Source organism: Branchiostoma belcheri, unplaced genomic scaffold (assembly GCF_001625305.1).
Source record: "Branchiostoma belcheri isolate BF01 breed outbred unplaced genomic scaffold, Haploidv18h27 scaffold124, whole genome shotgun sequence".
Classification (NCBI taxonomy): domain Eukaryota; kingdom Metazoa; phylum Chordata; class Leptocardii; order Amphioxiformes; family Branchiostomatidae; genus Branchiostoma; species Branchiostoma belcheri.
In genome coordinates, this window is record NW_017802647.1 from 673964 (window position 1) to 694581 (window position 20618).

Sequence of the window (20618 nt, forward strand, 5' to 3'; positions counted from 1 at the left end):
TTACTGAGAATTACTAGTACATTGTATTTGGCCTCCAACAATCATGCAAGATGGATATTACAGTATGTGGAAAAATGAATTTGTGGACAGGTAATTCATTTAAGCCAATTTATACGGAACCTGGAATAAACGTATTTCAGGAAAGGTGATTGTTTGTTTGTTTATTTGTTTGTTATGACTGTTGTTCTTCTGGGTGAATGGTGAGACAAGAGAAAACCATACGTTTGAATGCCAATGTTGATGAAACATTGCCTTAAAGTAGTTGATCAGATTAAACTGATTAGCAACAGGTGCCGGACTAACAGGTGGTTCCCATGATGCACTACGCCGTCTGGCGGGACTACCAAATACAAGATGGTGGGGAAAAAAGACATTTCGTGTTCAGATTTGTCTGTGAAAGATGTGTCATACCCGTATTGGTAAGTGTCACTTTATTCCGTTCTCCACACACCATCACTTAAAATAGAATAATCCGACGTAGCGCGTCTTCCAAGGGGAATTTCAACCGCCGAGTTGTGCCCATTGGAGACATGCCATCTTGCAGCGGCGTGGTCCTACCACACTAAAATGTGTTCAAAAGATGACAAAGTGCGAAATGGCTGAAACGTATAGTGAAATGATTTATATTTGACTTATTGTCCTTTAATCTTTTTGATTCTGGAATGTTACAAAAATCGCGGTCGTTCGAAATTGATTGGTTCACTGAAGCGCTTGTAGCGAATCATGTACGAACTGCAGCAGAACCTTGACATTTCTTTTCCCTCCGAACTTTGTACCAAACATTCCTATGGCGAGTTACAAGGTGGAACGCGACTGCCTAGAAACGGAAGCTTTTGATACCTGTATGATCTGAATCAAGCTTGCGCCCCTCGCATGGAACTTTGAAATATTACGTAGTATATATAGTGCAATAATTGTCTCAGTGTGTTTGAATTAAGCAGGTCTGTGGTATTTCTGAATAGCCCATATTATTTGTACACTGGATCTAATGAAGCAAAACATCACAAGGGGTCGGTCTTGTCTTGTTCAAAATGGATCAATCACTATTATGTTGTCAGTTCACATCGGTGTTCATACGGCCTCATATCTGCAATTGCCACGAATAATGATAAAGCGTTTTATAGCTCGTTTGTACGGTCTAATTAAACTTGGTTTCTGGTAGTAGCCGTTTACTAGACACAGGATAAACATGAGTGAATTATCTACCGCTCACGACCACTCCAATCTAATATTTCAGCTGCCGGAAAGATAAAACCTGCCAAGCCAAAACATATACTCCCTTTGTTCGCCGCTGACAATGTCAAGCGGCGCGTATCTAAACAAGGCAGGTATGCGACAGCTAGTGTTTCTGGGAGAGAAAAGACGAGGTGCTCGGGTGACATTTTCGCCGTGAGCGATAGCTCGCAAGGTACCCTGGCGCTATTGTGGAGCGAGTTAGTTAGGTTCCCCTTAGGGAAGATAAATGTTTCCCCGGATCGGGAGCTGATTGGTTGTTGGTTGGGAACCGTGCTTTGTTGTGGGTGGCGAAGTGAACCGGGACTGGTGGATTGTAGGTTATAAGGATATCTTGAGACACACGGAGGAGAGAGTGACTTACAATCTTAATTTTGAGGTACTGGTGCGTGAAAGTCGCCGGGATACGGACCGTGTCGTGCCGGACGCCTCCAGCCTGACAGAACGACCCCTGACGACGCGTCGAGTTGGGACGTATTCTCCGTGGTTTTACGGCACCTGCCCCTGTTCTGCTCGTGTTGACACAACTAAATACGTGCGTCCTTCTACACGGCCACACAATCGGGACCAGAAACCTAACCTAGCCGCGAGGTTAGAGGAACACTGCGCGCCTCGTGATTGCTTCAACGCCTCTCCAGAAGGACTCACAATGAGGACTTCGTCTGCGGTCTGCTGAAGAAAGACAGACCTTCAGCGGTTGTTTGTTCACATGTTTGCCTTGTACATCTTCAAGTTCTGATAACAAGGTGTTCAGGATTTTTCTGTCGTCTTTGTAGTCTTTCTGTAGCCCTGACACAGCAAGGATTTATATGATATCCTAGACGCCATGACAGGCCATTACACCGCAACGTCGGTGTCCGGGTGTCGTCCGGACACTGGACATCCAAACAACAAGTGACCGCTTCAAGTCAGGTACGTCTGAACAGTTCCAAGTGAACGCTGCTGTTGAGTGTAAACGATGCCGGGCCCGGGAATGACCATGACGAAGGCTATAAAGATTCCCCAGAGCAAGGTGACCTTCGCAGAGTACAGCAGGGAGTCGGAGGACTTGGTGAACTTGAGCTCCAAGAACGGCGCCGAAGGAAAGGTGACGGAAATGCTGCCTGGAAAGAGCAGCTTATCGCGGATTATCCTACACGACAACGTCAGTCAGAAGAGGTTATTAGACATGAAACTGTCCGTGATCAACAACCAAGAGAGACGGAACGACAGTCTGTTTAACCACTACAGGAAAACCTTCATCACGAGACTGGAGAGGAAACAGAAGACGTGGATCAAGGAGGACAATTATGTGAGGAAGAACTTGAGTTTCCCTGCTTTAGCTACGCCTTATTCGGCTTGGGAAGGAGGGGAGTCTCCCAGGAAGAAGCTTTTCGATAGTTCTTCTTATCCCTATAACGAACTGTCGGTGACGGTGCGTCGACTACACACCCAGCCCGCGCCACAGGTCCACTCAGACCGCGAGGAGCTGCCTAGACTCGCCACGGTCCCGATGCAAACCAAGCGGCACAGTTACGGCAACCGGCCGCCCAAGTCGCACCGGAGTACGAGTGACGACAGCCCCCGCGACAGCAAACAGATGCTCACCAAGCTACCGACGATAAAGTCCACGGAAACGTTACGAGGCGTAGCTATGCCCACAGGGGAGGTCGCAAAGAGCGCACGGAATGGGTGGGTAGGTAAGAAGCTAACGCTATCGGACAAAACGCCTTCCAAGAACGCTTTCCTTCAGGACGACCGGTTCGCCCGCCTGGCCGCCTTGCTACAACCAGTGAAAAACTTCCCGCGCTTGGCGGTGATCAGGGAGTCTGAGAGAGGAGGGAAAAGTTCGTCTGCGAGTAGTGTAGTGGACAGTGATTACAGCTTAACGGGGAGCCAGAAAGTGTTACACCAAGCCGTCAAGCACTACTGAACTTCAGTACCGTCCAGCACTGGATACATGATACCACACTGTTGACCGTTAGTTGTTTTCTAAACTGTACGCTGTTGCTAAATTCGTCTCAAAGTGAAACGATAGGACCTGATGTCAACATCACATTTAGGACGTTTCTAGAAATAGTGGAGGCTCATATTGAGTCAAAGAACATTATCTACAGTCACTGTTTAAGGCATTTTAGTACACCTGTTATTTTGCGTTACACAAAATACGGGCGTTAAATTTTCTTAAAAAAAAAACACTCATTTGGTCTTCCGAATTTCAGGATACATTTGAAATGTTTCACAATGGTCCAAAATAGAACCACTTTGTCTATGGAACAATTTGAGCATAAGGTATTACGTGATGCAAAAATGAAGGAAGACCTACTTTGAGTAACGTTAACGTTAGACCGACGTTCAATGTGCAGACGCACGATTTTGATTTTTACACCAATGTTGTTACGCCACCGTTGTTTCAGCTCACATGCGATGAAGTGAACTACAACACGAATGTCTAATGTAGAATCTTCAGAAGTTTTTGAACTACATTACTACAGCTGACACCAAAGGAATCCACCATGTAGTATAAAGTATGCTGCTACCTTGTGTAATTCTAACTGTATATTAATATGAATTGTATATATTTATATCCTAAACCAATTGTTGAAATGTACCAATATCTGCGATAGAAGTGGTAGTTGGTACATCATGTAAGATATTGCTTCATTGTTTGTTTGATATAAAACCTGTCACAAACTTCTTCCAAGGACATCTATTTATGCACAAACATGAAAAGTCGATCAACTGTTGTCATTCTGCATGTTTTTATATCGTCTAACGATATAAATAAGTACTATCTAAACATACGATGTAACAAGGTAGAATGATATGGAAGATATATGTATATATATGATTAGGACTGATTTTGAACTTAGTGTTTATTTTGGTTGTATTTCTGTTTTGCCCGTGCACGGTAGCAAAAATGTTGCCCTTGTCTCAGCTTCTCCACGCGGAGGTGTCCCTTTCATCACTAACAAAGGCAGGCAAAACCTATCCATGGTGAAGTTTAGGACTTCAACAAAGAGCCACCGAGGTAGCGAAATCTAGGATTTCATTCTCTTTTGTTTGGAGAGAAGGGAGGACAAAGAACGGACTCACGTGTCACAGGTTGGAGAGAGGCAGTGAGCAAAGTTCATGCAGGTAGGAGGCGACAAAAGACAGGGGTTGATACACTCCCCCACGCGCTGTTATTTAAGCAAATAAACAGGCAGAACAAAAATTATCTCTCAGATTCTGTTGCACAGTGAACGGCGGGGTCACGGAGAAAACGTGTTAGGAAAATACGGGCTGGTTTAATTGCTTCCTAGCGAGGTTTTGTAGAGGGGACAAACAAACGACAGAACGTGGTGACACCAGTCACTTTCTAGATCATGAAGTTACATGTTTATTAATCACGATCTATGGTAAAAAAAAAGAGGTAAACTATACGACAACCGAGTACGGCACTGCCCAAACGCGACAACGCCTTCATTTGGCATAACTTGTACAATGTAACTTAAGTTTTTCGTTAGGTATACATGCATAACCAAGAGAGATTAACAGTTAAGAGCAAGAAGGATTGGTGTATATATGACGCATATAAACAAGTTTAACACTATTTACGACTTTAGAAGACGAGCAACCAAAATAACTCATTTCCTGTGATAATAGCAAGTGCTCTTACGTTAATTGTAAGATAATGGGTTAGGCGGTTGTTTATGTTTAAAGATTATGGTACCCAATAACCAAGTTTTAGTTGTTTTACAATACTTACTTAAGTTCGGGAATGCAACATTCCTTTACTACGATTCACTACTCTACTTATTTTTCTTTCATCTGTGTTCTAACTCCTTCCTTTTGAACCATATTTCTGTGTAATATTCTTTCGTTTTGCCCAATTCTGCATGTATTAACTATGTCGCCCTTGCATGTATTAACTATGTCCTTACTACGGACTTTTTAAAAGTTATTCGTAGCCACAAGAATCACCACAGAACACACCCTGTAGTAAGTTGGTGCCACCTGTTTAAATAAATCCGTGTGTGGGGATTAGTGTAAACGTGTTCTGTCTATGCCGTATTGCCGTCGTTAACAATGGTTGCCTATGTGCGGCCACTTCACTCACCAAATAAATCACAAATACATTAGGTCATAAAGTCATCACACGCACAAACACTTCAGATAAGCCGCTAAATCTGCTGGCTAATGCCGCTAAATACAGGCCTGGGCTACATGAATCTAAAGAATTACGCACTATATTTAGGCTGCGTACAGTCATTGAAGGTTAAAATACAGAAGTAATAAGCGAAAAGCTAACAAATTTCCTTGTATTACACAGGTTTGAGGAAGTACAGAAATACAATACGTGTTTCTACCACTAAAATGGGAAATATTCAATGTCAAGAAAACCTGCCTGGAGTTAAAATCTGACAAGAGTAAAGGTACGATTGTAAGATCTAGACGTTTCGCTTGGTATATGAACTTATCAATCGGTGGATCAACCGATAAGTTAGTTGTCGTTACCAAACACAAATATCTTTCTTCAGATGTGGGTGTTTTGGGTGTTTGCTTGCGTTGGCAGCGGCGGAAACGACATCATTATCCTTTAATGGTCTGGAAGGAAATACTCTATGTGTATAGGCTACCATCAATGACTATATATAACGCTGGAAGTTATTTGTCACGATAGTGTATGTCTTGCTTAGAGAACAAGTGCGCGAAGACCCCCTACGCGACCCTTTTCCACATGCTGAGTACCAAGCCCCAGCACGTCGCACCTGTTGCACAGAGTCCTCATTTGCATATCAATGGCAGGTGGTCGCGTCTGACAGGTGCCTGCAGAACAGGTTACCTGCAATTATCGAGTCAGCCGCTAGTCTGCCAGGGGCTATAGCAACACCCTCACAACCCTGCACGGCGGGTGTTACTTTAGTAATACGCTGATATGCCCCGTCTTTAGAAAAGATAACGTCGTCAATCATCGTCAGATCGCACTGATAAGCAGACTAGTGCCGCAGACGCTGCTTTTATCGGGACGGTGCAAACCAGCTTTCTCCTCTCCGAGATGTCGCAAGCTAAAGGTGGTGTCAGGAAGCCGGCCGCGGCGGCAGCGGGCCCGAGTACCAACCCGGCCCGGGTCTCATCGGGCCGCACCCCGATAAACACCAACACCAAGCACCCCGAACAGTGGACTCTGCTCAACGACTGGAACATGGAGAAAAGGGAACAGTACGAGGTAAGATTTGTACAACAACAAGCGCATTACTAAGTGTTGTTCATTGCATTTTTAGATATTTTGAGGGGACATTTTTCGCAGTTGCAATCATGTGAAACACGAAAAGTACAGTATACAGGATAGACGATTAAGACCATTGTCGGGCAAGACTTATATTCTTCTCAGTGATTTACATTGACTTTAAAGAAGAAAAACTATGACGACATCACCATAGAAACACATCTATTATTCATAAGTGCGCTGAAGGCTTTAAGGTATACAATTGTATCTGTAGAATAGGAGAATTGATCTGTTTTATGAAGGATGATACCCAGTTCCGAAAAGGAACTCATCTTAGCAATCAATCAAAGGTATGAATGCTGCACATGCTTTTACAAACAGATATATCATTGTAGACCCCGCATGCATAGGAATTCACCGTGAACGATTCCATATAAAACACTACGTGCCTGGACAAAGGTGGGAATGAAGATGTTGTTGTTAGTCTCCACAATAGAAGAAATGATTGATGTACGCACCAGTTCACATGAAGGGTGCTTGTGTGCACACTCAAAATGCCAGCACACAATTTACCAAACTGCCCGCCGACTGTTTGCCGTACCTTTTAATAATAACACCTTTGTGTGGCGAAGGCTTTGGACCAGGACTTCGCATTCTATCCAACAATTCAGGAAAAAAGCACGCCTCTAAAATAAATGCAGAGTCAATATTTGAACAAACTGCGGAACGGGGATTCAATGTATCAGTGTAAACATAGACGCTCCATTTTTGGCAGGCGTCCATGATGACATGGCGACGGCCGCCATTGTTCTTTTGTTTATGTTGGGCAGGTAAAGTTACTAATTATTGTGATGTGAAAGCTATACACTGTTCGGCCACCCGGACTAGTTGGTAAACGATTAATTAGTAGGAGGTTATTGGATCTAGATGGTCAGAAACGTACTCGCTCGTTGCTCTCTTGACTTCTTTGCCTCGTGAATTTGAACGATTCAAATTTTGCTTAAAATTAGCGACGTCCCTTTTTGAAAAGCAAACAAACAATGCATTCCTATCACGCATGCCGTAAGTATGTCAGAGAGATAGATTGCCAGATCAATTTCTCAAATGACTGGGATAGTATACCATTTCTAGATATCTGCCAAAAAGCACAACAAAGGCAAATGTCTTCAACACAAGAAACTTCATCTTTCCGTTGGAATTTTGTTCTCAACAAATAAACCTACTTGGATGAATTTTGTAAGACCATGACCAAGTACAGACGACATGCCTTACTATTATTATCATCAGCAGCCCTAGAGGATGCACCTTAAGACTCATCAAGAGTTTGATTATGTTTCAGTACTGGTTCTTGGACGTCCAGACGCAGATCACAAACATGGCGACCAAGTTGGTAAGACGACATTTTTTTCACTCACTCTCGCGCTCTGTCACTCTCTCATTCTCAGCTCAGCCACTTTCAGTGTGTGTGCATGTCTCTCTCTCTCTCTCTCTCTCTATCTGTCCGCGCGTGCGTGTGCGGTGAGCATGTGTATTTAAAGAGAGGGGCGACCTTTTTCTTCGTCGATGATTCGTCGATGCTGATTGCACAAACATGATGTAAAACAACAGAATGGTAGCACTACCGTACGGAAATCGACTGCAAATTTTGGAGGGAAAATGCAAAAATATTCCAATATGTTTTCATTGACTTTTTTCCCTTGCAGGACCAGTCCATGTGGGAACACCCGCACCCCGAGTCCCCGTACTACGGCTTCCCCCCGCGGGACGAGCTGGAACTGCAGAACCAGTGGCTGCGTCAGCTCATGGAGGACAAGATGGCGACCGTCCCCAACACCATGGCGTACGGGATCGCCAGGAAGATCAACTATTGACGACCATGAAGCAGAGACTAGCGATCGAACAAGAACAGTTGATTAACACTTCGTTTTAATCTGATAAAGGGAGCATAAAATGAAATATCATTGGCATCATTACCTTGTAGTCTACGAAAACAAGTAGCAAGTACTAAGGCAAAAGAGTTGAGGCAAAATTGTAGGAAGTAGCCTTGATAACTGTACATGTTTTACTATACCCAAAAACTAATGTATAATATCAAAACCATTTGTAACACATGTTTCACCAGTCCGAAACAACAATGTGCACGTGAAAGCACACTGTAGTCACGAAAGTGTCACGTTTTCGTCTATGTGGTGTTTCAGTTTGGTGATCATTTCTTTTGCTGTGCGAATAAAAGTTGCCGTATTGCTGCTATACAAATACATGTGTTGTTGCATTTAATGACATTCTGGGTCATAAGATACAAAAATAGGAACTTCTGCTGCAGTACTGAGGAAAGCCACATAGGAGGTCCATAATCGACATTGACTTTCGTCTTCCCACGACCCACATACCAAATATCATCACAAGTTCTTTCAGCCCTTTTTGCACTGTCTTGAGTTATGCTGATCACAAAGTGTGGTAAGCAGTGTTGATATTGCAAGCAAACAACACGCATTGCAAGTCTGAAACTCGATTCATATATTGCTGATACCCATGCATCTGCCGGTGCGATAGGTCAGACCAAGGAGATTAAAATTGGTCAGACCATGTCTGATCACGGCTTCTTGCACAAGAAGTGAATTTCGCCGTGACTGTACGGAACATCCAGCAGCTGTATATCGACAAACCCTGCTTCGTCCAACATCTGCGACGCCAGCTCCTGTCCCCACATGGCGCCCAGACCTTTCCCGCCAAAGTACAGCGACACTGGCATGCAGTGGAGCAGGCTCATGCCGTAGCGACAGGGACTCACCGAGCGACTCAAGTTGTCGGCAAGTTCAGTGTGCCCCCTGATGTCGACCATGGAGAAGCGCCCTCCGGACTTCACCATGCGGAAGATTTCCCGCAGCGCGCGCTCGGGGTCGGCCTGGTCGTGCACGCCGTCCCAGACTTGCACATAGTCGAAGGAATCTGACCAATCAGCGGGCATCTTGGCCAGGTCCTGCACCTGGAACGTGACGTTGGCCAATCCGCGCTTCTCGACTTCCTCGCTCGGCCACTGGATGGCGTCCTCACAGAGGTCGGTACCGATGAACGTGCTGTTTGGGAAGTGTTGGGCCAGGATGAGAGTGGTGATGCCCCTGCCGCACGCCACGTCCAGAACTCGGATTCCCGATTCTGGGTGGATTGAGAGTAGGAGGTATTAACATCATGGAATCATGATGATTCCAGACATGTGTGTGTGTTTTATAAGAGACGAGTTTTTTTTTTCAAAGTCCGTAGCTAGCTGTGACAATGTGACACTGTTTCTACAGTGGAATTTCACAAAAACACAGGAGACATGCACAGCTTGAAAGGCGAGGCAAAGGCTATCTTATATTTCAACCACGATCATCATTACCCAAGTCTTCGCGCAGTCCTGGAATTGTAGGCAGAAACTTGTCCACCAGGTTTGTCTTATGCTGCATCTCCCTTACGTCTCCCCAAAATGCATGTACCTCTGGATAGGCCGAATACGGTAGACCTTCGCATGAAAAGGAAAGGGAAATTATCACACTAAAAAGCTGATGTCGCATAAGCACATGATGCATAGCATACCATTCAATTACAATTATTGCGTGCAATTGTTAGAAGTTAGCCCAGACATTTACACTGACACACACACACACACACACACACACACACACACACACACACACACACACACACACACACACACACACACACACACACATACACACACACGCACACAAAAAATTAACCTCACCCAATTTTCATCTGTCATAATCATAGCAAAGAATAACTGTAGCCTCTATACTTAAAGGAGAATTTGTACTTGTTGCTTTGCTGCTTTTTTTCATTTCGCCCAATTATTCCGTTTCATTTGGCTCAATTTCGCACTTTCTGTACACCCCGGGTGTAAACACAGACCTTTGGGTCCCTCTGCTGGGAAGCAATCCGCCACGTCACCTGCGACCAGAGCCAACTGGCTCATGAAGAGAGAAAGGTTCCTGATACCTCCCCCAGGCAACAAGGCACCCGCCCTGTGCTTCGGTAAGAAGTAGGTCTTCTTTTCTTGTCGTAGTCGACAATCTGACCGGTCACCATCACAGCCAGCCACTCGCGAACGTACCTAATCGTGAGGAGGAAAGAAAGTTTGGATAAGGAATACGACATTTCACACATTCGTGAAGGATTAGTTGGAGCTCTTGTGAACGTCTTGTTTTATTCATCATTGTGAATTTCTCACTGATGCTGTGCATACTTCAATGTCCATTTTGACCGCCTCTAATTCGACCTTCCTGTCAGTCTGCGGTTACACCATTTCTTCCCCCCCTCCTGTGACTCAACTGTGTTCAAATAGTAAACGATCACACACACACAAGGAAATAAACAAATAGAGAATCGTACCGAAAACAAAACCTCCATTCACGGATGTTGAAGTTTTTTTCTCAAAATGTATTTCAAGAGTCTCTCAGGACTCGCAGTAATCCCTTAAAGCCTCCCATCTGGCGACAGCCGCCAGTACTGCATGGGCGGTATACGTGAAAAAAAAAACTTTCGAAGCAGTCAACGGTCAGACAGGCACAAGTCTGGATGTAGTTAACGTTTGATCCAATGACTGGAGATATGCCAAAGAACACAGTTTTTTTTCTATATGAATGACTATACACTTTTTACGGAACATTGTCACGTCACCTGTGATTAGGGGGCAATGTTCACCTTTCAAATGCATATTGTGCCTGTCATTAATCTACTGATGAGACCGTTTGAGACCTCACAGCTTACTAGTACCTCTCCTTCATGTTCGCCATCTCCGCGATCTGTGCGGACGTCTTCGGGCCGTCCATACCTGCCAGGCGGGTGAAGAGCCCGGTGCGGGCGCCTATGGACATCGCCAGGGTGACGAACCCTGAAGAGACGGTCTTCACCATTCTCAAGCCGAACTCACTCGCCGTCTCCTCCTTGGCCTGCTCTTGAGACATCTTACAGCTTGTAAGAACAGAAGATACTGATTCAAACCTTGCACAAGAATACCCTTGACCTTGGACTTTATTTAGTAGCACAGCCTAGCGAAAGACACCGTCCAGATGTCAGGGGCTGATTAAATCGCCCCTGAACCCGTGACTCAAATGAATGTCAGGGCCGGTCAATCTAAAATAGGGTTCGGAGACCTTGTATCCCCATGCAGTCCTCGTTTGCATAATTGTCATCCAATCGTGCACATTAAAAGCCTAATCTAACCACATGGCCCAACTAATCGCAACACGGCCTTTTCCCTCCAGTTGTCCTTTTGGAAAATCTGTAACAAACTAGAAAGGCCGACATTTGCTCAGGAGCAAATGCAGCATCGCTTCACCACATCCGCCTTACCCAACATGGACCTATCCCCCTTCCACACAAATGTTGTGGTGAAGCCATAAAACAGTTGGATAGCTAACATCCTATACATTATTGGTGAGGGTTTATATTTGCCTGATGTAAACTGTTGTTTTCAAAGATTTTCACATTGTGGCGTGGTGAAGCCATAAAAATCAACTGTTTGAAACCCAGACATAGAAACCACAGCATGTCCAATACAAGGGGTACACAACCAGTTGCAATACCAAGAAAAACCACCAGGAGGCCCCAAATCCATCTTGACCGTCGTCTTCCCAAGACCACCCATACCTTATGCCGACCACATAGACAAACATACAGACAGACAGACACGGGGGGGGGGGTGATATAATATGAAATGTGTTAGTAGAGTGATGTTACTGAAATTCCAAAGTGGCATCCATGATCGTATGTGTGTTGAACATTGAACATTAGTATTCGCACACCCGTATGTGTCATGTAATATACGCCTTCTCACGGTCTGGATTGGTCTGCCTCACGACAAAATGAAGCAGCTCCAGAATGAAAAAAAAATGCACTGCAATATCACTTCTGAGAAAATGAAGTCTGGAACAGACGGTATATAAATGAATAATTTATTATTATTGACGTCATGAGAATGTACAATGGCGGCCATCAAGGCTGAACTGGTGCGACAGGACATTTAAAATAACAAGACATAAAGAACAGTGGTCAATTATAGTCAATGAATGTAAGTTTTTCCCTTCTGTGCACGTTGCAGTTGGTCAATGACTGGATGAAATATTATCTACGTAGGATATACAGAAAAGGATATTCCAATTGTCGGCCAAAATCACACAATTTCTTTTTGTATGGAATTGTTTAAAACGTATGTCGTGTACGGTATGCGGTTTATAACGTACAGTTCTGGATTTGCATTGTCTGATGTATTGTCGGAGATATGATATGGTCAATCAAAAGATCACAATAAAGAAAGCCTTTCAAATGGTGGGTCATGTTTCCGCGACTTGTCAAAATTATATTTCGATGTAATTATATAGATTAGTCCATTTTTCTCCTATTTTGAGATCTGGTCACTCATCTTGTAATCTGAAGTCCGTATTTACCGGTGAATTGAAAAAGACTGAAAGGGGCTGGGAGATTGAAGAGAGAGAGAGACAGAGAAAGAGAGAGACAAAAATAATCTGTTCAGAGGAAAATTTAAAGAAATTCGCCGAACAGGGTCGGTTATGAAACGATGGGTTATGAAACGTTTTTTACCACGTGATGCCCAGCTATTCTGACGTCACGACGTCAGACAAATTAGTGTCGTTTCCTCCCATTCCGTCTCGGGAGCCACGCACGGGAGCCAACATCGCTCTAACAGCGCTCTCTCTGAACTCCTTCGTAACGTAAGTTTCCCTTTAAAACCAAGGGATCATCAAATGCCTACCTTATGTCTTTGTTAACAAGTCATCTGCGCATGCAACAATACCGTAATCCAACATGTGGCTACAGTGATGTAAAGCTCTGAGTTGAAATTTAGCGGTCTTATACAGCTGTGTTCTCGAAATACTAGTGATATCAAGCCATAAAAATTGCTGGAGCATGTCTATATGTTGTCGTCTAGATATAGAAATATCACATCAAACATTAGCCGTCAACATCGCATAGGCTTGGTTCAAATATGTGTTCTATACCTTGTCTAAAACAACCCATCCATATATTCATATCTGACAGTAGACAATATTGGAACATTGTGTGAACATGATTACATAGCAGCGATGGAACATTTCCACTGTATGATTAACTACTGTACCTCAGAGGCAGGTAGACAATTAAGGTTTCTGTTTTTTTATTGCGACATTACAGGTGTTTGGCACTACAGCGTATCCTACGAGACAGCTTGAGAGTTTCGTAAAGGTTTGTCATTTTTTGTGGCGTTTTTTTTAGTCTCTCAACTGATCAAGAATACCTCAATGTCTTTGGATGTGACAGTGTTCCAAACTGTAATATTCACTTCTATGTATGATTTTTCAATGGTTTATCTAGGACAGTGTTAGTTATGTATAAATGTATTCATAGTAGGAGGAAAGAAACTTCTGTAGCTGACGATTTACAAAACATTTACAATTTTTAACACCATTCTGGTTTGTAATATCACAATGTTGACTCGAATCAAGGATGTTGCTCGACCGAATATGCCCATCTGACATGGCGTACGTGCATGGAACGATGAGATGAATAAATTATGCAATCGCTTCTCTTCCTTCTTGTACTGTCACAAATTTTCAGCTGAAATATTAGAGAGCGCGACGTGTATTAGTGAATTTTTCTGCTGTGAGAAAAAATTGTTTTGATGTCTACATTCTTAATAGCTTTTTGCTTTTATTAGGTGGTTACATCGAGGGTTCTTACGAAGAAAAGCAGAGGCGTGCTGTGTGAAGATTTCGGGTGGGGAATAGCGGCAAGTCATACCCGGATCTCAGAACGAATGTCCAGCGAGTCATTCTGGTAGTCAGACATACTAGCTGGTATTAATATGCATTAGGTGATTTATTGATAATTGTATTGATCACTAACAGTAAGCAGAAAGTGTACTGAAGCAGAATAAGAAAGCAACTGCTGCATGTAGTGTTAGCACACACTTTTCATATTCAATTACACATTTCCCTTCAAACTCTAATAATCTTGCATTTTCAAGAAGAGTGAGGGAACTTCCTGACACAATGTGACACAATGATAGGGTAGAATAAGGGTTATAAATGGAATAATACATAGGCGCGGCCTTGCATTAAACCATTACAATCATTGCTATTTCGCCAAAGTCACGCCACCATGTGACACCCTTAGATGATGTTCGCGTAGCAGACCTCAGGTGTTCCAAGCATGCTCATCGTTCTGGTTTTGCTCCTCGTCCCCTTGAGCATAGCAGGCCAGGCACTTGAACATGCACTAGTTTCAAAATTGCAGCTTCAAGGATGTGAAGTGAGATTCTTAGATAAAGTCTTGATAAGCATAAACAGCATAACCTGTAACAACACAGGATTAAAAAGCGTCCCTCAAAACATTCCCACATCACTGTTTGAGCTCCTGCTTCCCAACAATGCCATAACTATCTTCCCGTGTGCGGGGCTCGGGCAGCTGTACAGTCTAAATCTACGCAACAACAGCATCAGCTATGTGGCATGGAAATGTCTGAAGAACATGCAATCGCTAGCGTATTTAGATTTGTCGTACAATCAAATCTTCTGTCTCAATCTCTATCCTGTTAAGACTTTCCTGGCCAACCTCAGAAAAATAGACCTTTCCTACAACAAGATGAAGGTCATTCCTGTGTGTGATTTAGGGATCAATACGATGTCGGCAAAGGAGAGGTATGTACACTATGAGGTAGCTCTAGAGGGGAACCCTTTCAATTGTGGGTGTAAGATGGCTTGGCTCGTTGATGTCGCGATACTAGCAGAGCGATGTAGGCTGCACCAATTGCAATACCTTTGGTGTGTGAATTTTCTGAACGATAATCCGTTCGCACGTGAGATGCTCAAAGACCAGTCCTTGTTCCGCTGCAAATCACCGCCTGAGCTGGAGAACGTAGAGCTCTATACATTGAATATCTCCATGTGCTATACATGGAACGAGGCAGACCGAAGTTACAAGCTAATGGGCCTACATAATGCCTGTCCTCTAAACTATCCCTGTCCAAAAACAGATATTTACCATTATCGGCTTAATGTCAACACTTCGACTGCTTTGTCGCCAACTAGCAGTAGTAAATACTCCTCCAATACGCCGTTAGACCCTAAACTGCAACAGACTAAAATATGTGAGATAGAAAACACGTCTACCGCAACTAGTGCTACCTTGACGGACGTCAAGAAGGCAACAGCGGCCTCCAGTCATGTGAAATTCTCACCGGCAATGCTCACAGAAATATGCGCAAATGGTTTGACAGAAGTGACACATGTGACAAACATGACAGAACCCACAGACAGCCTGGACATGACAAAGGAGGCACGTGTCGTGAAGATGACAGAAATGACACAGGCACACGACATGACAGAAATGACACAGGCACTGAACATGACAGAAATGACACAGGCACAAGACATGACAGAAATGACACAGACACTGAAAACGATAGAAATGTCACAGGGACTGAACACGTCAGAAATGACACAGGCACTGCACATGACAGAAATGAACCATACCCTGGACATGCATATGACTGAAACGACAAAGACCTCACAAATGATAGAAACGAAACAGAGTCCAGAATTGACCAAGAAGCCAGCAATGACAGAAACGGCGAAGCCTTCAGAAATGACAGAAACGACTAAGACTCCAGAAATGACTTTACAAACCATGCCCTCGACAGAACTGCCCCAAACCCATGACAAGTCCGCTGGTATGGGGCCTGGCTGGGTCATGACTATAGTAGTTGTTACAGTGATTACTGTAGTCTGTGGTGTAGTGTTTGCCGTGTATTGGGTTATGTTTAGGAGGCAATCTGGTAAACGTAAAAATACCTCTCCGGGCGACCAGAGCGAAATGGCTGAGGGCCAAACTGTTAACATCAACAGTCAGACCCACCTCGGTGATCAGAATACCGACTCTGGCCTGTACGAAACTATACCTGACACTGCTGACACTGATGACAGAGACGCGGCTTATGCCAAGTCGTCGTATGTTTTCGACATCCCTCAATATCATCTTAGCGATATTGAAATGAGTGAAATATTCAAAGCCAGAGGTAAGAAAGTTTCAGCCGGTCAGAACAAAGAGGGAGATCAGCATACCTACGCCAATAGAACTGTTTCTATCCCTGATGGCGTTAATGAGATGGCGCCATACCGTACATCTTACATGGCAGATGTCTTTCCCCCAGGATCGGGAAAGTATGTCTAACCGATGTTACTTGTCGACGATTGAATCTTCTTTCCTTATTGTTTGGTGATTTTGAGGTCATATTCCTTGGTGCAGGGTCCAGGTATCAGAGCAAATCCTTTGATCTGTTGAAGAATATCAAAATGTTCAATGGTTCATGATTCTTATTTCCTATAGTAACGATGGTAAAATCATTGTATTGATGCATTTAAGACGTTTATGTATACGTACACATTAAGATGAGATCTTGCCCCCCTTGGAAATCAGTTGTTTATCAACTGAAGGGGCGACCCTCAAGATTAATAAATAAATAAAAAATCTGACACTCCAATGTAAACACAGAGTATGTATATACACCTAGAGAGAGGCAAATATCTGCCGAAATATCTAATGGCAAGTTGTTTAGTTTCTTTCACTATCATCCATGTGAGGGCTTGTGAGGAGCATTTTAGAAATCGTTTCTGTCTCTCTCTATACATTTCTAGTAGAGAACGTAAACACGTAGTGGAGTCAGTAAGAGTCTAGTAGTGTTAGCTGTTGACATTGGAAGGAGCAAGTTGTCAAGTTGTAGTTTGTCATGTCAGTGACAGGATGCAATTTTGGATTGTAACATTAATGGTTGACTCTAAAGCTGAGGTTTTATGTATGTTTGATGATATTCGAGAATTCGTTGAAAGTGTTCTATGACGATAAAGATGTATGTGACAAGAATTAGATCATCAGAACTTGTAGCAATTATTGACTGTTCAAGTTTAAGCAAATATTGCAACTGTTAAGGTGAAGACTGTTAAGGTGAATACAAAGTGCTTCTACATGTAGGTGGTGAATGTATTATAGATTGACCACGTGTTGAACATAGTGTATTTTAAGTTGGAAATGGTTGATGTAAGGAATATTCCAACTGTGTGTAAATGGTTAGCAGCTTAGGTGTATTCACGATGTTGTATACATTAACGTCAATTGATCTAATTTGAAGAACATTCGTATTGAAGTTGAGCATATGTGCTGTGCTAAGAAAATTGATGTGACGTAGACGTTGCCATGGTGCAGCGGACTGATGTAAAAGACTCTGGGTTTCATCGGGATATTAAATAAACGTCTGCATATTGATATCAGAGACTGTGGCTCTTCACTCAGTTAAGGTGTTAAACTCTCTTGTCCCGAAAATATTCCCGAAAAAATCAAATCAAGGCGACCTTGGTGTCCCCGCTTGATAACGATACAACTAAATAACGGAGTTCTGCTGTAGTACCATAGAAATCCGCCAGGGTGATCATCAACAAACTTGTTCTTTGTTTTGCCACCTACTCACATAACAACCATCACATGGATACATTCATGGCTTCTTGAGTTAAACCATCCACTAGCCCCGAAAATAAAACAAACTGGCCTACAAATAAATAGCATCGAATAAGATTAACCTCCTGAACGCCAGGCTCCTGCAGTGCAAGTCTTTTCCACAAGGGGTCGTTAAAGTTATTGCACGAAGCGTGGTGGCAGTAGGACACTGCGATTTATATCACACTGTGTGACTATCACATGCTTAGCCAAAGACAAGTGGCCAATGTAGCTCAGTAAAAGTTTCGACACAAAGTTGACTTAGAAATAGAGTTGCCTTTACATAACTCCCAAGTTCAACGTGCAGTAATCAGACTTGTACTTTATATTAGTCTGTTTCATTCACCCACGCACTGCGCATCAATTTCTAGAAGATCAAGTTTAAAAATTCAAGATGACGTAAGAAATGACCACATGTATCCCAGATGTACACAACGGCAAGTTGTGTTACCAGGGAGCTACCTTTCAAAGCCATGACAAGAATGTCTAAGTTGCTGCGGGGCAACATTGCCGACATCATGCGCTGTCTGGTTGGTCTTCTGGTCGTGCTAACGAGCGTCGGTAAAGCGGCAGTCATTTTACACATTGTAGCCTATTTGCACTTAAGTCTTTCCAGCGAAACACTCATGCTCCTGCAGTACTTATATTTGGTAAAAACCTTTCCAACACTCAAAGCAATCATTTCGTTTGTATGCCATCATTTTCGTGTACAAAATATCGTCTTCAACAAGAGACCTGAAAAATTGGTAACCTACTTCTTAGGAAATCCACACTGCTTTTCACTGAGATTAGACTAAGACCCGACAATCACTCATTTCGGCTTCAAGGTGCTTTAAGATTGACTTCTCACCTGTCACATGCCTTGGACAATTTAAGAAAACTTAAGCTTACGAAGCCCTGCCTCCGCCCTGTTTTCAGGGTCCCAGCAGTTCAGGTCACTTTTAGGTTGACCGTATCTTTGTTTCACCCTGTCAAATCTATCAGGTGTAGTACAAAAATGCACTTTTCTGAGTGATTCCATTATAATAAATCCATTATGATTTTCTCATCTTAAATACCTGTTAAAGTTATGATGATGAAATTCAACACATACACGTGTACTTAGTAAAACATGTTACTTCTACATTATGTCTGACAGTCGTCTTGCCTAGAGCTGATCCTAACATCGCTCTAGGGAGACCGGCGTTCCAATCATCCGTCGGGTGGAATGGGTCAGCCGGCCGTGGCGTGGACGGAAACACCTATTCTCACTACTTTACTGACCAGTGGGTGGACTCTGGATCCTGTCTCCACACGGAGTTCGAACACAACCCCATGTGGTGGGTTGATCTCGGACAATCGTTTCCAATTAACAGGTAAGTTTTGGAAAAAAAAGAAACCCTTCACTTCCCAAGCTTATGCACCACTCACAAGTTCAGCTGGAAATACTACTGACCACAAACATACAACTGAGCCGTCATAGCTGATAATGTGTGCCCAAAACTCTAATGTAACTGTTCTTGTGTTTTTAACGCTGTCTACAGGGTGGTTATCTTCAACCGCCAGGATCCCTGTTGTTGGGACCGAGTCAACCCCTTCAACATCCACATCGGGGAGTCCGGCAATGCCACCGACAACCCCAAGTGCGGAGGTGACCATCAACTCGACCGCGTGAACCAGCCGTCCATTTCCGTCCCGTGCCAGGGGATGACGGGACGGCACGTCGGGGTTCGTCTTCCCGGGTACCACCGGGCACTGTCCCTGTGCGAGGTCCAAGTCTTTTCAGATTCAGGTGTGTCTTTTGTAATTACATTTTTATATGCTACCGTAATGATATTTGCTCGACACGATAACTACAACAGTTTACCTTTAATCAAAAATCTCCGAGTGACGTGATGATGCTAGTGCGGAGATTTTCCTCACATGGTGCCAACCCTGACCAGTACTAGTGTGACTCTTATTCGGTCAGCCTATGGTGGTACATTTGTGTGACCCTTATTCTGTCAGTCGTTGGTGGTATTATAGCTGATAATGTGTGCCCAAAACTCTAATGTAACTGTTCTTATGTTTTAACGCTGTCTACAGGGTGGTTATCTTCAACCGCCAGGATCCCTGTTGTTGGGACCGAGTCAACCCCTTCAACATCCACATCGGGGAGTCCGGCAGTGTCACCGACAACCCCAAGTGCGTGTGACCCTTATTCTGTCAGTCGTTGGTGGTACATTTGTGTGACCCTTATTCTGTCAGTTGTTGGTGGTATATTTGTGTGACCCTTATTCTGCCAGTCTATGGTGGTACATTTGTGTGACCCTTATTCTGTCACTCGTTGGTGGTACATTTGTGTGACCCTTATTCTGTCAGTTGTTGGTGGTATATTTGTGTAACCCTTATTCTGTCAGTTGTTGGTGGTACATTTGTGTAACCCTTATTCTGTCAGTTGTTGGTGGTACATTTGTGTAACCCTTATTCTGTCAGTTGTTGGTGGTACATTTGTGTAACCCTTATTCTGTCAGTTGTTGGTGGTATATTTGTTACGAAACTACAGGAGCTAATTATAAGTCGTGACTTCCTTGTTTCGACAGAAAATTGTAAAACAAATTCCATAAAATAGTTCTAAAGGCCCATACAAAAATGTAGTTCTTTAGGCCTATATCAAAACAAATGGATTAGC

The 20618-nt window shown here is 43.4% G+C and overlaps 5 protein-coding genes across 5 annotated transcripts in view; 4 read left to right on the top strand and 1 right to left on the bottom strand.

The window, feature by feature from the left end:
* Positions 1-331: 331 nt before the first annotated feature.
* Positions 332-20618, top strand: part of LOC109463272 — a 22734-nt gene continuing 2447 nt past the window's right edge. Inside the window, exons 1-4 of the mRNA XM_019760013.1 lie at positions 332-419; positions 19107-19323; positions 19492-19739; positions 20033-20131. Of these exons, the coding sequence (XP_019615572.1) occupies positions 401-419; positions 19107-19323; positions 19492-19739; positions 20033-20131 (583 nt within the window). The 5' untranslated portion in view covers positions 332-400. The remainder of the gene's footprint in view (positions 420-19106; positions 19324-19491; positions 19740-20032; positions 20132-20618) is intronic.
* Positions 2027-3444, top strand: LOC109463330. The gene has a single exon (XM_019760103.1). The coding sequence runs from the start codon at positions 2192-2194 to the stop codon at positions 3143-3145; it is 954 nt and encodes a 317-aa protein (XP_019615662.1). The 5' UTR covers positions 2027-2191; the 3' UTR covers positions 3146-3444.
* LOC109463331 lies at positions 6074-8680 on the top strand. Its single transcript, XM_019760104.1, has 3 exons — positions 6074-6424; positions 7764-7814; positions 8128-8680. The coding sequence occupies exons 1-3, from the start codon at positions 6254-6256 to the stop codon at positions 8293-8295; spliced, it is 390 nt and encodes a 129-aa protein (XP_019615663.1). The 5' UTR covers positions 6074-6253; the 3' UTR covers positions 8296-8680.
* LOC109463329 (demethylmenaquinone methyltransferase-like) lies at positions 9018-11388 on the bottom strand. The gene is given in 5 exon segments (XM_019760102.1): positions 9018-9580; positions 9804-9926; positions 10334-10480; positions 10483-10535; positions 11198-11388. Coding segments are annotated over 5 exon segments (1077 nt in total).
* LOC109463327 lies at positions 14207-16808 on the top strand. The gene has a single exon (XM_019760100.1). It carries the CDS (start codon positions 14633-14635, stop codon positions 16649-16651), a length of 2019 nt encoding a protein of 672 aa, XP_019615659.1. The 5' UTR covers positions 14207-14632; the 3' UTR covers positions 16652-16808.

Excerpts from the sequence above, each read along its gene's own strand:
- LOC109463330 (XM_019760103.1), top strand. The coding sequence starts at position 2,192 with ATGCCGGGCCCGGGAATGACCATGACGAAGGCTATAAAGATTCCCCAG.
- LOC109463331 (XM_019760104.1), top strand. The coding sequence starts at position 6,254 with ATGTCGCAAGCTAAAGGTGGTGTCAGGAAGCCGGCCGCGGCGGCAGCG. Across the intron at positions 6,425-7,763 it reads AGAAAAGGGAACAGTACGAG|TACTGGTTCTTGGACGTCCA; the intron begins GTAAGATTTGTA and ends ATTATGTTTCAG. Across the intron at positions 7,815-8,127 it reads CAAACATGGCGACCAAGTTG|GACCAGTCCATGTGGGAACA; the intron begins GTAAGACGACAT and ends TTTCCCTTGCAG.
- LOC109463327 (XM_019760100.1), top strand. The coding sequence starts at position 14,633 with ATGCTCATCGTTCTGGTTTTGCTCCTCGTCCCCTTGAGCATAGCAGGC.